Consider the following 12273-nt stretch of genomic DNA (forward strand, 5'->3'; position numbering starts at 1 on the left):
CCTAGTTGCTCGCTTCCTTCGCCTTCCTGAAGGCGGCAAGGTATTCTCTGACAAGGCCAAAGTTTGACACGCTTTGAGCTACGTGAAGTGGAAAAGTCAAATGTGCCGAGGTACAACTATCATCTTTTTCAGTTGTTGCCAAATGGATATTAAAGAAAAGGTCAAAAGGATACGGCAAATTCTCCAAATTGAAAACCTGCAGCTTCATTGGTTAGAAAGAACCCTCGAGAATGGCGAAGGCATTAAGATAAGGATCGAGGGGGGAGAGAAGTACACTAAGGAAACAACGTGTGTCTGTGTTTTTACTAAAGGAAACTCTATATTTAGCTATTTTGTAATGAGGAGTTTTGCCCCCCTTTAAGGCACATCAAAATTGTTACAATGAGTGCATGAGTGCTCCAATTTTCTGCTAAATTCACAAACATGTGAAAATTAAACTTTTTCTTTAACAAAATATTTACTTTCTGTACCGCTTTTTCTCACAAGGTTCCCAGGGGGTGCTGGAACCTATTCTAGCAGACTTTGGGCATGAAGCCGGGGTCATCCTGAATATGTGGCCAGCTAATCGCAGTGCACAAGGAGAAGGACACCCATACACACTCATTTAAGGTGTCCAATTAGCCTACCATGCATGTTTTGGGAATGAAACCAGAGTACAAAGAGGAAACCCCCCAGGAGAGCATGCAACCTCTATACAGGTGGACATGGCCTGGATTTGAACCCAGTACCCCAAAGTTGTGAGGCTGATGCACTAATCACTTGCTACACCCAACCATCCTAGTTTCCAAATGATATTATTTACAAAGGCAGAAAAAAATATGAACTTGTCTGGCCCAATGTGAAAAAGTAAATGCCCCCTGAACCTAATAGTAAGAGATGTGCCACCAATAACTGAAATCAAGCATTTCCAATCATTTGTGATGAATCTTTCACAACAATTTGGACCAATTTTGCCCCGCTCTTCTGTGCAAAATTGTCAATTCTGCAGTCTTAGAAGGTTTTCTAGCATGAACAGCCCGTTTCCGATCACATCACAGCATTTCGATGGGATTAAAATTTGGACTTTGACTATATATATATATATATATATATATATATATATATATATATATATATATATGTATATGTATGTTTTACTGCCCCTTTCCCTCACACACACGTCACATATGCTACTGCACAATGTCATGACTCATAAGCCACAAGTTTTGAAGTTACATAAAAAAGGGCATCATTAGGAATTTCAATTAGTTAACACATCTGCACTATGTTGTGTTACTGACATCTGGTGGTGGTGTCCGGGAAAGTTTGTCGCTTTGGAATAAAGGTGGCTTCAAAATACCAAAAATACAAAAAAAAGCTTTATATAACCTATATTTCATCAAGCACCATAACATCCTAACAACAAGTGGTTTACTACTTTTTAAGCATTGTCCATTAATGCGCTCTGGTCAATAGAGGGCAGTAGGTATACATTTATCGGTGTTTGTCTATACTTCCGTTTACCGTCGTCATTTCCGGTTTTTCCATCGTGGCCAGAGTTAACAGCAAGACAAGATTAGCACGCCTAAAGGTAAGCATAAAGCATATTTCTCCTCTTTTAAATAAAACGTGAATAGAATTAAGATACTATACTTCTATGTATTTTTCGCTTTTATTACTTAGTTTTCGTGCGCCAATAGTTCCCTTGGATTATATTTATGTATTTTCTATGGATCGTGCAGAGCCATGGCTGACCCTGACACAGACGATTATCCATACGAATTAGATGAGCAGCTGAAAGGTTTCGAATCGTCAGTGTCTACTGTCAAAAACATGTTGGACACACTCATGTCAATGCCCAAAAATGACTTGGAACAAAAGGTAGTACGTTTTGAATCATGAGTCATCATAAACTAAAATAAACTGTGAATAAATGTTATGTTTATACAGTTGGATGCTCTGGACCAGGCCAAACTGGATCTGATGTCTGCATACACACTCAATTCTTTATTCTGGAGTAAGTAAAATATTTACAAAATGTTATCTCTCATCGACATATCTTGAGTTAAAGATATTCATTATGTTTTACAGTGTACTTGGTCACACAAGGCATCAATCCGAGAGAACACGGCATTAAACAGGAACTGGTTGGTACATTTTTCATTTTTTGATTTCCAGCAATGTGGGTGAATCTGTTAACTGTTTGGTTTCCCATCAGGAACGGATAAAGACGCACATGAACAGAATAAAAGAGATAACGGACAAAAAGAAGGCAGCCCGCCTGGATAAGGGCGCCGCTAAACGCTTCATGAGGAATGCCCTCTACGACCCTAAGGAAAAGGCGTCCAACAAAAAAGCGGCCAATAAAACCTCTGAAGTGACGCCAGCCAAACGGCTGAAAAAAAGATGAGGCTTTTACTGACTTTGTAAGTTTTGCAGAGTGCTCCAAGTCCAGAACACAATGGTAAAGCTATGATACCGTATTTTCTTGCCTATAAGCCATATTTGTCACTCAAAAAAAGATGACAAGGGTATGGTTTAGATGTGTTTGACTCCACTAAAGAACACAATTATAATTCAAAGTTACACATTTATACTGTCTATTAAATCCATGAAAATGGCGGTTGAAAATTTGGAGTCGGGGGCCGGCTTATATGAGAGAAATTGTCAAATTCAATGATTTCAAGGTCATTTTAAGGGTGTGGCTTATACACGGGGGTGGCCTATGTGTGAGTAAATACGACATGTTTGCAAAATAGGCCTCTATATTCAAGTTTTAGGCAAAACAATTTTGAAAGTGATTCTGTGAATTCACTTATAGATACGTGGAGTGTTGTGATATGTTTCTTTGAACTGTTCAAACTTGAGATGCTTGCTTTGTGATTGTTTTCGTTTGAACTCTGGCAGTGATTGGCTTCCAATTAGGGGTTGGCGATATGGCAAAAAGATTTTTAACAATCACATTTTTGATTTTATCATTTCATTTTTACTATGTTTTTTATTTCAGTGTTTCCCAACCATTCTGCCGTGAAGTTATGGTAAAATGAGATTAAAGTTCTGTTGTTTATTTTAATGTTTTATGTACTGTCATTGTGTCACACTCGGCGCTTGATAATGCTAACGAGTTTAGTATGTTTAATCCATCGCGAATCTTAAAATAACATGAGAAGCCCTGTTGCTTCCAGCGGGCAACCACGGGCTAAATTCCTGCAGGTGGTGGTTTGATTGGGGTTGTGGACTTTAGCTCGTCTCTATGTGTGCCTTATGGCTGACTGGCAACCAGTCTAGTGTGTACTCTGCCTTTCACCCAAAGGCAGCTGGGTTAGGTGCCGGCAATCCCCATAACCCTTTCAAGGATGGTGACATTTTGTCTCAAGCAGGAATGTGTTCAAATTCGGGTAAAGCTTATACTAAAAGTATGATAAATGATGTGTCGCTTAACATTTATAAAATCTATGAACAATATGCGCACAAAATCAACCTTTTTCTTTAAATATTTTTACAAAGTCATTAATTCCTTCAAAAGGACAACGCAATTGGGGTCTTTCAAAATAAAACATTTGTTTTTCCAAAAAACAATAAATTACTGTGCTATGTACATAATTTAAAGTAGTCCAAAATCAGTAAATTTTCCCCTTCAAATGTCATTTAATTGTCGAAAACAATATTCAGACAAGTATTTTTTAACATCAAAATTATTTTTTTCAGTATTAAAGGCCACATTGTGGGTGAATTTTGGCAAATAAAAAAGCCATTTTACATTCAAAAAGTTCCACTTTTGCTCACAATGGTTGGCTGAAGAGTCCAAGCTTGTTTTTCACACTGTATTGAGTTTGGTGACGATGAGCACGCGCACCGCCTGGTCAAAAGAAGCACACACGCAAAGCCCCTGCTTGTCGGGGCTCCAGTCCAGGCTGGCGACAGGCTGCGTGGAGAGCGTGACATTCTGCAGCAGGGTGACTGAGCCCGGAACGCCTACGCTGTTACCGTCCGAGTCCTTCCTGCTGCGTTGAGCTGGGTACTCGCTGAAAAAAAAAAATCATTTTAAAAGGGCAACAAATGCAAATTTTAAAGAACAGACATGGCTGTGAAGTGTCTGAGATGAATGCATAAGTAAATAATGACTCACTATTTCCACAGATGAAGGCCACCCGAGCCGCCGGCCGTCAGAAAGATCTCCCGATTCTGAGGTAAATGTCTCACCTGCCAGATGGTCGATTTGTGAGCCTGAAACACCAAATGCAAATATCTCAAGATTCAAAACAAGTTTGCTTATTTAGCCAGAAATGATCAACAATGGCTTCACAGACACGCACATTACATGAAAATATTCAATATTATTAGGGTAAATAAAAACCAGAAATGATCATAAAATAAATGGTGAGTATAAATAAAATAATTTTAAAAATATTTTTTCAACTAATAGAATGAGATTGCTCATCAAATAATGGTAAAATACAAATTAAAAATAATTTGTATTTGTATATATGTACTTATTTAATTTGACTGTAAATAGTGGGAAAATTATTGTCATTGCACCCAAAAACTAAATAATTTATTAGTGAATAAATAGGTGAAATATAGGAAATTTATTTTGCTAAAAAATAGGAAATAATAATATCGTGTTCTCATGTATTAGTGTGCTCTGTCTCTCTCTGTTGCCTACCATTAGCTTCCTTTTGTTCCCCTGCGTTTCAACACAGGTTTTGTATGTGTTATTGATTTTAAAACATTAATAAATCATTTTCTTTTAATTTTCTCTAATTCTTGTGTTTCTCACATCTTTCATACAAAATTGGGACACTGACTAATTTAAAGGGTTTAGTTGGATGTTGTGTAACGACCGTGGAACAAATTCGAATATTTACATATAAAATACTGCTTTACTTACAAAATGTTCAAGTTAGGAAAAAAGTTCAGGAACCAATTAATTTCGTGAGTAGAGGTACGACTGTAATATAAAAATAAAATAACAGTAAAATAACATGAACTATATTAAATATTTGATATAAAAAAATTGGATGGTAAATTCATTTGTGGAACTAGGTTAAATCGGGAGGGGGTAAAATTATTATTTAATTCCGGTCAGTAGAACAGTTGTCTTGAATTCCCTTGATTCTTAAATAACTCCCACTTGTAAAGGTCGGAGAGTAATTATAACTTCTCAGTGCTTACGCATTTAAACATTTAATAGAGAATACTCCTAATACTTTCAGACATTAACAGAAACATTCTAAATAAAACGCTTTTAACACTAGTAGACAGCAGTGCTGTCAATCAATGAAGCGCCAAACCACACAAAATGAGACCAACACTTCCGGCTGTGAAAATCCTCTCCCAATTTCTCTTGGAAACTCATCAAGACCACAGAAAGAGATATTTTCCAAAATCGAGAGCCAAAAAGATGGTGGCCCAATAGTCTTACCTTTTCAGAGACAGAGGCGAAACCCTTGGTGGGGTGCTGAGTGCGCATGTCAAACACATGGAACTTCCCTTCCAGCGAGGTGGCCACCAACTTGTTCATGTTGATGTCCTTCCTGTCGAACTCCACGCTGCACACCTGCGGGCAAAAAGTGATGACTAGAGATGTAACTAACGTTATAGGAGCCTGATTCGGATTTTGTCACAAGATAAGATCTGATAAGGAAGTAATTAGTGTGTTTTCAGTACTCTTGAGCCTTTTTCCAGCAGTAAATCAAACTGCTATGCAAAGATATCTCCCGAGTTGAACAATTTCTCTTTAGAAACGAATGATGGTAAACAGAGTATAAAATAGAACTTTTTTTTTAATTTACTAAGCACTGATGGTACCTCCTGTACAACGAGAGCTCACTCTAATAAATATAATTAAATATGTATGATATTTTTAGCATTATATTTACTGGAAGACAAATTATAGCATCGGCAAAACATATCTTGAGAAAAATTGTAGTATTGAACGTTTTTCTAAAAATCTGCTTCGGGACACCGGATAGGACTCACCCCGTTCTTGATGTTGGTCTCCCAGCGCAGCGACATATTGCGCAGGTCAAACAGTTTAATGTCGCCATTATCGTATCCAGCACACACACACCGGTCCTGATCATTGAAGGCGTGGCCTGTGGAAAGAAATGCTGGTGTTCAAGGGACATGCTTACAACCATTGATCTAAAATGACAGTGCCCATGATGTTGGCGCTATTCTCTAAAATGAAAATGGTATTCTATACCAAATTGTAATGTTTATTTTAAGGGTAACGTTACAAATAGGGCTGTAGAATTTCGACCGAAATAACTTAGCTTTACATAAATTAGAATTGACAAATGTAAGAATACGCAAGTGTTACTACTTATAGTGCCTTGCAAAAGGATTTGGGTAATACCTTGAGCTACGAACTAAATGCGTTCCGGGACCGAGCTCATAAGTTAATTTACTCGTTTGAGGTGAAAGTTTAGAGTGACAGCCGGGTCTTGGTAGATTTGCATTGGCCTGGCACTACTTCAATTTAATATGATTGTTTGCATAGTGCTCCTTGAGATATTTAAGGCTCAGGAAATCTTTTTGTATCCAAATCCGGCTTTAAACTTCTCCAAATCAATCTGACACTATCACAAATCAGGTGCATGATTACACACAGGTCAATTCTATTTATCATCACCAGTCAACATTGGATCATTCAGAGATTCTCATTGAACTTCTGCCCTGACTTGCTGCACTGAAAGTAATGGGGCCGAATAATAATATTTTTAAAATACTTCATGATTGCATCCGACCTGTTGTCGATTCTTGACAAAAAGTATTAATTTTTAATTTTCATGTTTGAAGCCTGAAATGTGGTGTAAGATTGAAAAGTTCAAGGGGGGCTGGATACTTTTGCGAGGCACTGTAAAGCAGACAACATGGCCTGACATCCATAGCGCTGATGCCTCAAAGCATAACAGACACTCATTGAGAGAATGCTGACCTATGCTGTCAGTGTGGCACTCAAGATGCACAGAAGCCGACAGGAAAAAACTGCACAAGGTGATCAACATAGCCCAAAAGATCATCAACTGTGTCGACCCTTATTCCTGTTGACTACTTATCTATGTTGAATATGAATTGTTTATCATATATTGACTGCTACCGAGTTATTATGCTGACTACTAATTTATTTATTATTATTTATTGTTATTATTTACTCACTACAGTCTGATTGTACTGATATATAATACAGTGTAGCAATAGGATAAAAATTGGTATATTTTAGTTTTCCCACATAATCTATTTTATCAAACCAAATAGCATAAAAATATATCAACTCACTAAATGCAGTCACAAGTTCAAGACTTCCATTATATTATTTTTGCACCATTTTTTACACTTATTGAGGAAATGAATATCGGCACCAAATATCGGCCTCTACTAACTACTTATAAAAAATGTATATCGGTCGATCTCTAAATTAAAATAATGCTAAAATAACAGAAATGCACAATAGAATTAGTGAGACACCCCAAATACAATGCATATCGCATATATTTAATAAGCACGGTCACTTTTCCTTTTAATTCTTTTTTTTACTTGAAAAACATGGCGACACGCAATTTAGGCCCTGTTTAAATGATATTTGGAGCGGCCATTCTCCCGCTATTGTAGTAGTTACAATCTTTGGCACCGAGAGATCAAGCGCTGTACCGACCTCCGCCATTTTTAATTGCCATTTTTCATGTCTTCTGGTCGCGATTATCAGCGTAGATTTAGACATTTTTATGAACTTATTTTTAATATCCCTCCGAAAAAAATCTGCGAATGTTGAAGCCGCAACATTCGAGGGAAGACAATAATTGCTTTGGAGATGACAACATACCAAAGGCAACCGTCCAGCAGTCCCTTTTGGCTTCTCCTACAACCGGCTGCATATTGGCTACAGGCGAGTCTTTCTGCCGAGGATCCCACACTTTCACTGCACCTGCAAAGGTAAATGATGTTATAATGGATGTGCAACTTAAAATTACTTCAGCCAAGCTGACATACCGTCTCTGCTTCCAGTGACGATTTCAGGTGCTCCATCACCGATCCCGAGGCCGCCGACAGCATCAATGCAGTTGACAATCTCTTTGTGGGCCTTGACCGAGTACACTGGCAAATTAGGCTCCTCCAGGTTCCTGTGGATTAGCTACATCAAGCACTACGCAAAGCTAAATAAAAACACTTCATCCGCACCGGAAGGGTATTACCTACCATATGTTTAGACGGCCGTCAAAGTCCCCCGTTGCTAGGTGTCTTTGGCAAAGAGATGAGGCTCCAAATGTACCACATTTTATGGGCTTGGCTTTTTCCACCTTGAATGTAAAAGAAATTGAACTCAATACTTGCACCTTAACTAAAGACTCTAACTTATGTCTTATTATGTCTATCATCAAGTTGATAAACTATTTTGCTTCCTAATGGGGATGGACACCACACTTGTAAATGTCCTGTTCCTATGGAGACTGAGCCTAACAAAAAAAATCAACACCACCCCAAAGCTTTGAAAGTGGTTTTAAAAAGAATACATAACTATATTTATGTTTACCTCTTTGATAAGTTGAGCCTCTCCATGCTGCATTTCGTATATTTGTATAACTCCGGTTCCCCTCGGAAAGTTGCCGAGACACACGAATTTGGAACTGCACGGGATCCATTTGCAATCAAAAACTGTGTAGTTCAAACTCTTCTGGACGTGTGCGATTATTTGGGGCTTCGAGAGTGGCGTCGACATCTTCCTTGGCCCCAATAAACGCCAAATAATATATAAATGTGTATTATGTGCAAGTGCACTACATCAATGTGGCTAGGACCGACCCAAACACATGACGTCGTCGGGACAATCGTCAGGACCCTCTATTTGACAGCCGGGCATGAAAGTGTCCAAGCATATGCCTGACCAAAAATATTTCATTAATATGTTCTTACATATGAAGTAGGAAGGACATCAACCCTAAAATGGCTATATAGACGACTTTGGCCAATAATTGAAATGCGTGATGCTGAAATGTGTTTATTGATTATTTATGTATTATTTTTTGTTTATTAGTTTTTTTGTTTGTCATTTGTGCACTTCGTGATGAAGCTTTAAATCTCAAAAATTGGGTTAAAACATATACTAAAAGATTGTGCAAAGAAGTCCGTACTGTTTTTCCAAACGACCCACTGTGCAGACATGGGAATGCCCAAAAAATGTCTGAAAAAATAGTTACAATTTTGAAAATTCCCATATTATTGATTCAGTTTTATCAATTAATCTGTCTTGGCGTTTATTATGCAAAAAATATGAACTTTTTACCAAAATAATTTGTGCCCTTTTAAAATTAAACTAGTTGCCCGAAATATCTGAAGCCAAGAAAGGCCCTATTCCCATTCGTCCAACGACATGCCTGAAAAGAATATACTTTGATGTTGTCCATCCAAGAAGACATATCAACATTTAATTGATTGGTTTCCGTGGGGAAAAAATCAGTTAGGTAAATATATTTTCAATAACCAAAAAACGTAGAAATTCCGTATACAATTTAAAACAAACAACCAGGTTGTCCAAAATAGACCCAAAAGGACCATGTTCCTTCAAAGCTGTGTATCCAAAAATTTGCCTGCCGAATTTATTCTTCCGAGTAATTCTTAAATACATTTGTTGAAGCGTAAAATTGCCATTTTTTAATTTTCATTATTGGGAAATATTTATGTATGTGAAACTATTAGTTACATTTTTTAAACCCATTTCTGCATTTGTATTTCTTTAAGGCGATTTTAACGTCCCTTCTCGGGTCTTTCCGATTGCACGAGGACACCATCAGCCTCCGTGCTTGTGTTTTGCTGACTTTTAATTAATGATTGGATTTTTCAGAAACTTAATTTAATCATGGATTTGACGACAAACGAAGCAGTTGACACTACTCCAGTGGAAGAAAATGGTGATGGTGACAGTTTTATAACAGTAAAGTCTAAAAAGAGCCAAAAGAGGAAACGCGAAGCAGCTGCTATGGACACTGAGGGACCTGAAGCAAACAAGAGGCCTAATTTTCCACCAATTTCTCTCGACAAACTAAGGGTAATAAGAAACACATCGTTGTGCAGTTGTATCATAAGGTTTTATGTTTTTTTTTTTTTATATTCATAGGGGGCGGATCAAATGCGTAAAGTGCCCGTTCCGCCACACCGCTACACACCTCTCAAGGAGAACTGGCTAAAGATCTACACTCCCATCGTGGAAAATCTGCAACTTCAAATCAGATTCAACCTCAAAACACGCGATGTGGAGATTAAAGTGAGTGTCAGTTGCTCTGGAATGTGAATAATCGCTTTATGGTACCATTGACGGCAACTAACATGCAACCCATCCACTCTCACTGGGAGGGGCAGTTTAAAAGGACTGGTCGTCAGTCACCGTCAATGGCAGCCCGCGAGGAGGGTGTAATTTGTTGAGCACAGAAAAACTAAAGCAAACTAAAACGGGTGTAATGTAATGACTTGTCATTTTCTTTTTCTGTCAGACTTGCAAAGAGACAGAAGACATTTCGGCACTCGCCAAAGCAGCAGATTTTGTGAAAGCCTTCGTTATGGGCTTCCAGGTTGAAGTGAGTACGGTTACACAAGTAATCCTAATTCTGTACCGTATTTTCCCACATAAAATGCCCTCGCGTGAAGGGGTTAGGGTTAATCAATTGTCATGGTTTAAGTAGGGAATATAAATGTTACTTTGAAGGGAAAATCTTGAGAAAAATCATTGCATGTGGTATTTCAGAGACACTGGATGAATCAAAATCACATTATTAGAATGACTGTCATCAGGAAGTTAGTAATTCATCCAGAAATAGTTGCAAAACAGAAATGAACCAACAATTAGTACATTTTAATTACCCGACATCTACTGGCGAAAGATTATAGCAACGCTGTAAATCTTGTGTGCACATAGGCCGTACCCCTGATTCAGTCAAAACAATTTTTGTTAGAAATACAGTTTATATGAGAAAATATGGTATGTTCTCAACTCTTTACCAATTAATCCGACCCAAACATGTAGACACAGTAGAAAAGTAAATAAAAGAAAAAAATGAGTTTAAAAATACAAGTAGAAGAACCACACGCAAATTATGGCATCTCTTTCACGAGAACAAAACTATTATTCATATGATGTAAATGTTTATTTTTAGTTCAAATCCATTTAAATTAGTTTGTAAATTAATGCTGAGATTGAGTTGGGATTAAAGAAAATCAAATGTGTTACATTTTTCAAGTCAATCTTGAATTTGAAAACATAACAATATGTGAGTAATGACAATTTTTATGTGTACTTGCTAGGATGCGTTAGCCCTTGTAAGGCTGGACGAACTCTTTCTGGAATCCTTTGACGTCACAGACGGTAAAACAGAGTTTGGGGACAATTTTCCCACTGAATAGGACTCGTGATCACTTTCTGTTTCTACTTTTTTGGTTCTTTTTTGCAGTAAAACCGCTAAAGGGCGATCACTTGTCGCGAGCCATTGGGAGGATTGCCGGCAAAGGAGGAAAAACCAAATTCACCATTGAAAACGTCACCAAGACTCGCATTGTGCTGGCAAACACGTTAGTTACATCATTTAACTTGCAATTTTGGTGTACTTTTTCATTTCAACTTTTACCTTTAGTCACTAGTTACTTTAGAAAATTAATAACGAGTGACATTAGATTCATGTGATGTTATTATTCATAGCATTTGAGACTAGATTATTTTTTAACAAATTCTATAGAATTATTTCAATTTGAAACACCTACATTTACAGGCTATTAGCTGCAAGTCTCCACATTATTTTTGCGATAAATACACAGAACAAAATGTAGCGCTTTAGTCTGTAAAAAAAAAAAAGGTTGTAAATTGATGTTGTCTGGCTTTTACAGGAAAGTCCACATTTTGGGTTCCTTTCAAAACATTAAGATGGCCCGCACAGCCTTATGTAACCTCATCTTAGGTGAGAAACTTCATATTTTTTGTTTCATTCTTCAATTAAGTATTCTTTTCCTAAACACATTCTTTCCCCTTAACAGGAAGTCCACCGTCCAAAGTGTACGGCAACATCCGAGCGGTTGCTAGTAGGGCTGCGGAAAGATTCTGACCTGGTTGCTGTTTATTCAACACTTTGGCAATTCCTCATGATATAATCATCATGGACATCAGATGAGGAATGCACATGATAAAAAAAAGTTTTGTGTACCGTGTATATAAAGATCAATGAAGTCAATTTTGTTTACTTTTTGGCCGTCTTCTGGTCTCAAGGTAATAAAGAATTCAAAATTCTAATTTAAATTGTATTTTTTTCA

At 37.4% G+C, this 12273-nt stretch overlaps 3 protein-coding genes across 3 annotated transcripts; 2 read left to right on the forward strand and 1 right to left on the reverse strand.

Annotated features, from left to right (window-relative positions):
• Positions 1-1477: 1477 nt before the first annotated feature.
• Positions 1478-3052, forward strand: c1d (C1D nuclear receptor corepressor). Its single transcript, XM_077729237.1, has 5 exons — positions 1478-1570; positions 1722-1860; positions 1930-1996; positions 2071-2126; positions 2198-3052. Exons 2-5 carry the CDS (start codon positions 1726-1728, stop codon positions 2387-2389), a joined length of 450 nt encoding a protein of 149 aa, XP_077585363.1. The 5' UTR covers positions 1478-1570; positions 1722-1725; the 3' UTR covers positions 2390-3052.
• Positions 3053-3607: 555 nt separating this feature from the next.
• On the reverse strand, positions 3608-9535 carry dnaaf10 (dynein axonemal assembly factor 10). Its single transcript, XM_077729234.1, has 8 exons — positions 8516-9535; positions 8182-8282; positions 7975-8105; positions 7808-7909; positions 5962-6077; positions 5405-5539; positions 4109-4206; positions 3608-4004 (listed from the first exon to the last, which is right to left on the reverse strand). The coding sequence occupies exons 1-8, from the start codon at positions 8699-8701 to the stop codon at positions 3797-3799; spliced, it is 1077 nt and encodes a 358-aa protein (XP_077585360.1). The 5' UTR covers positions 8702-9535; the 3' UTR covers positions 3608-3796.
• Positions 9536-9723: 188 nt separating this feature from the next.
• On the forward strand, positions 9724-12253 carry pno1 (partner of NOB1 homolog). Its single transcript, XM_077729235.1, has 7 exons — positions 9724-10027; positions 10097-10243; positions 10470-10553; positions 11278-11338; positions 11424-11541; positions 11854-11924; positions 12001-12253. The coding sequence occupies exons 1-7, from the start codon at positions 9839-9841 to the stop codon at positions 12066-12068; spliced, it is 738 nt and encodes a 245-aa protein (XP_077585361.1). The 5' UTR covers positions 9724-9838; the 3' UTR covers positions 12069-12253.
• The last annotated feature ends 20 nt before the right edge of the window (positions 12254-12273 follow it).

The sequence above is a fragment of the Stigmatopora nigra genome, chromosome 12 (assembly GCF_051989575.1).
Source record: "Stigmatopora nigra isolate UIUO_SnigA chromosome 12, RoL_Snig_1.1, whole genome shotgun sequence".
In the NCBI taxonomy this organism is placed as follows: domain Eukaryota; kingdom Metazoa; phylum Chordata; class Actinopteri; order Syngnathiformes; family Syngnathidae; genus Stigmatopora; species Stigmatopora nigra.

What these genes read in the sequence shown, in the direction of transcription:
- c1d (XM_077729237.1), top strand. Translation starts at nt 1,726, where the DNA reads ATGGCTGACCCTGACACAGACGATTATCCATACGAATTAGATGAGCAG. An exon ending in ACTCAATTCTTTATTCTGGA is followed by an intron (nt 1,997 to 2,070) that starts GTAAGTAAAATA and finishes TATGTTTTACAG; the next exon opens with TGTACTTGGTCACACAAGGC. An exon ending in ACGGCATTAAACAGGAACTG is followed by an intron (nt 2,127 to 2,197) that starts GTTGGTACATTT and finishes GTTTCCCATCAG; the next exon opens with GAACGGATAAAGACGCACAT.
- dnaaf10 (XM_077729234.1), bottom strand. Translation starts at nt 8,701, where the DNA reads ATGTCGACGCCACTCTCGAAGCCCCAAATAATCGCACACGTCCAGAAG. An exon ending in CTGCTGGACGGTTGCCTTTG is followed by an intron (nt 6,078 to 7,807) that starts GTATGTTGTCAT and finishes TTCTTTCCACAG; the next exon opens with GCCACGCCTTCAATGATCAG. An exon ending in GGCCTTCATCTGTGGAAATA is followed by an intron (nt 4,005 to 4,108) that starts GTGAGTCATTAT and finishes TTTTTTTTTCAG; the next exon opens with CGAGTACCCAGCTCAACGCA.
- pno1 (XM_077729235.1), top strand. Translation starts at nt 9,839, where the DNA reads ATGGATTTGACGACAAACGAAGCAGTTGACACTACTCCAGTGGAAGAA. An exon ending in CACGCGATGTGGAGATTAAA is followed by an intron (nt 10,244 to 10,469) that starts GTGAGTGTCAGT and finishes TTTTTCTGTCAG; the next exon opens with ACTTGCAAAGAGACAGAAGA. An exon ending in TTATGGGCTTCCAGGTTGAA is followed by an intron (nt 10,554 to 11,277) that starts GTGAGTACGGTT and finishes TGTACTTGCTAG; the next exon opens with GATGCGTTAGCCCTTGTAAG.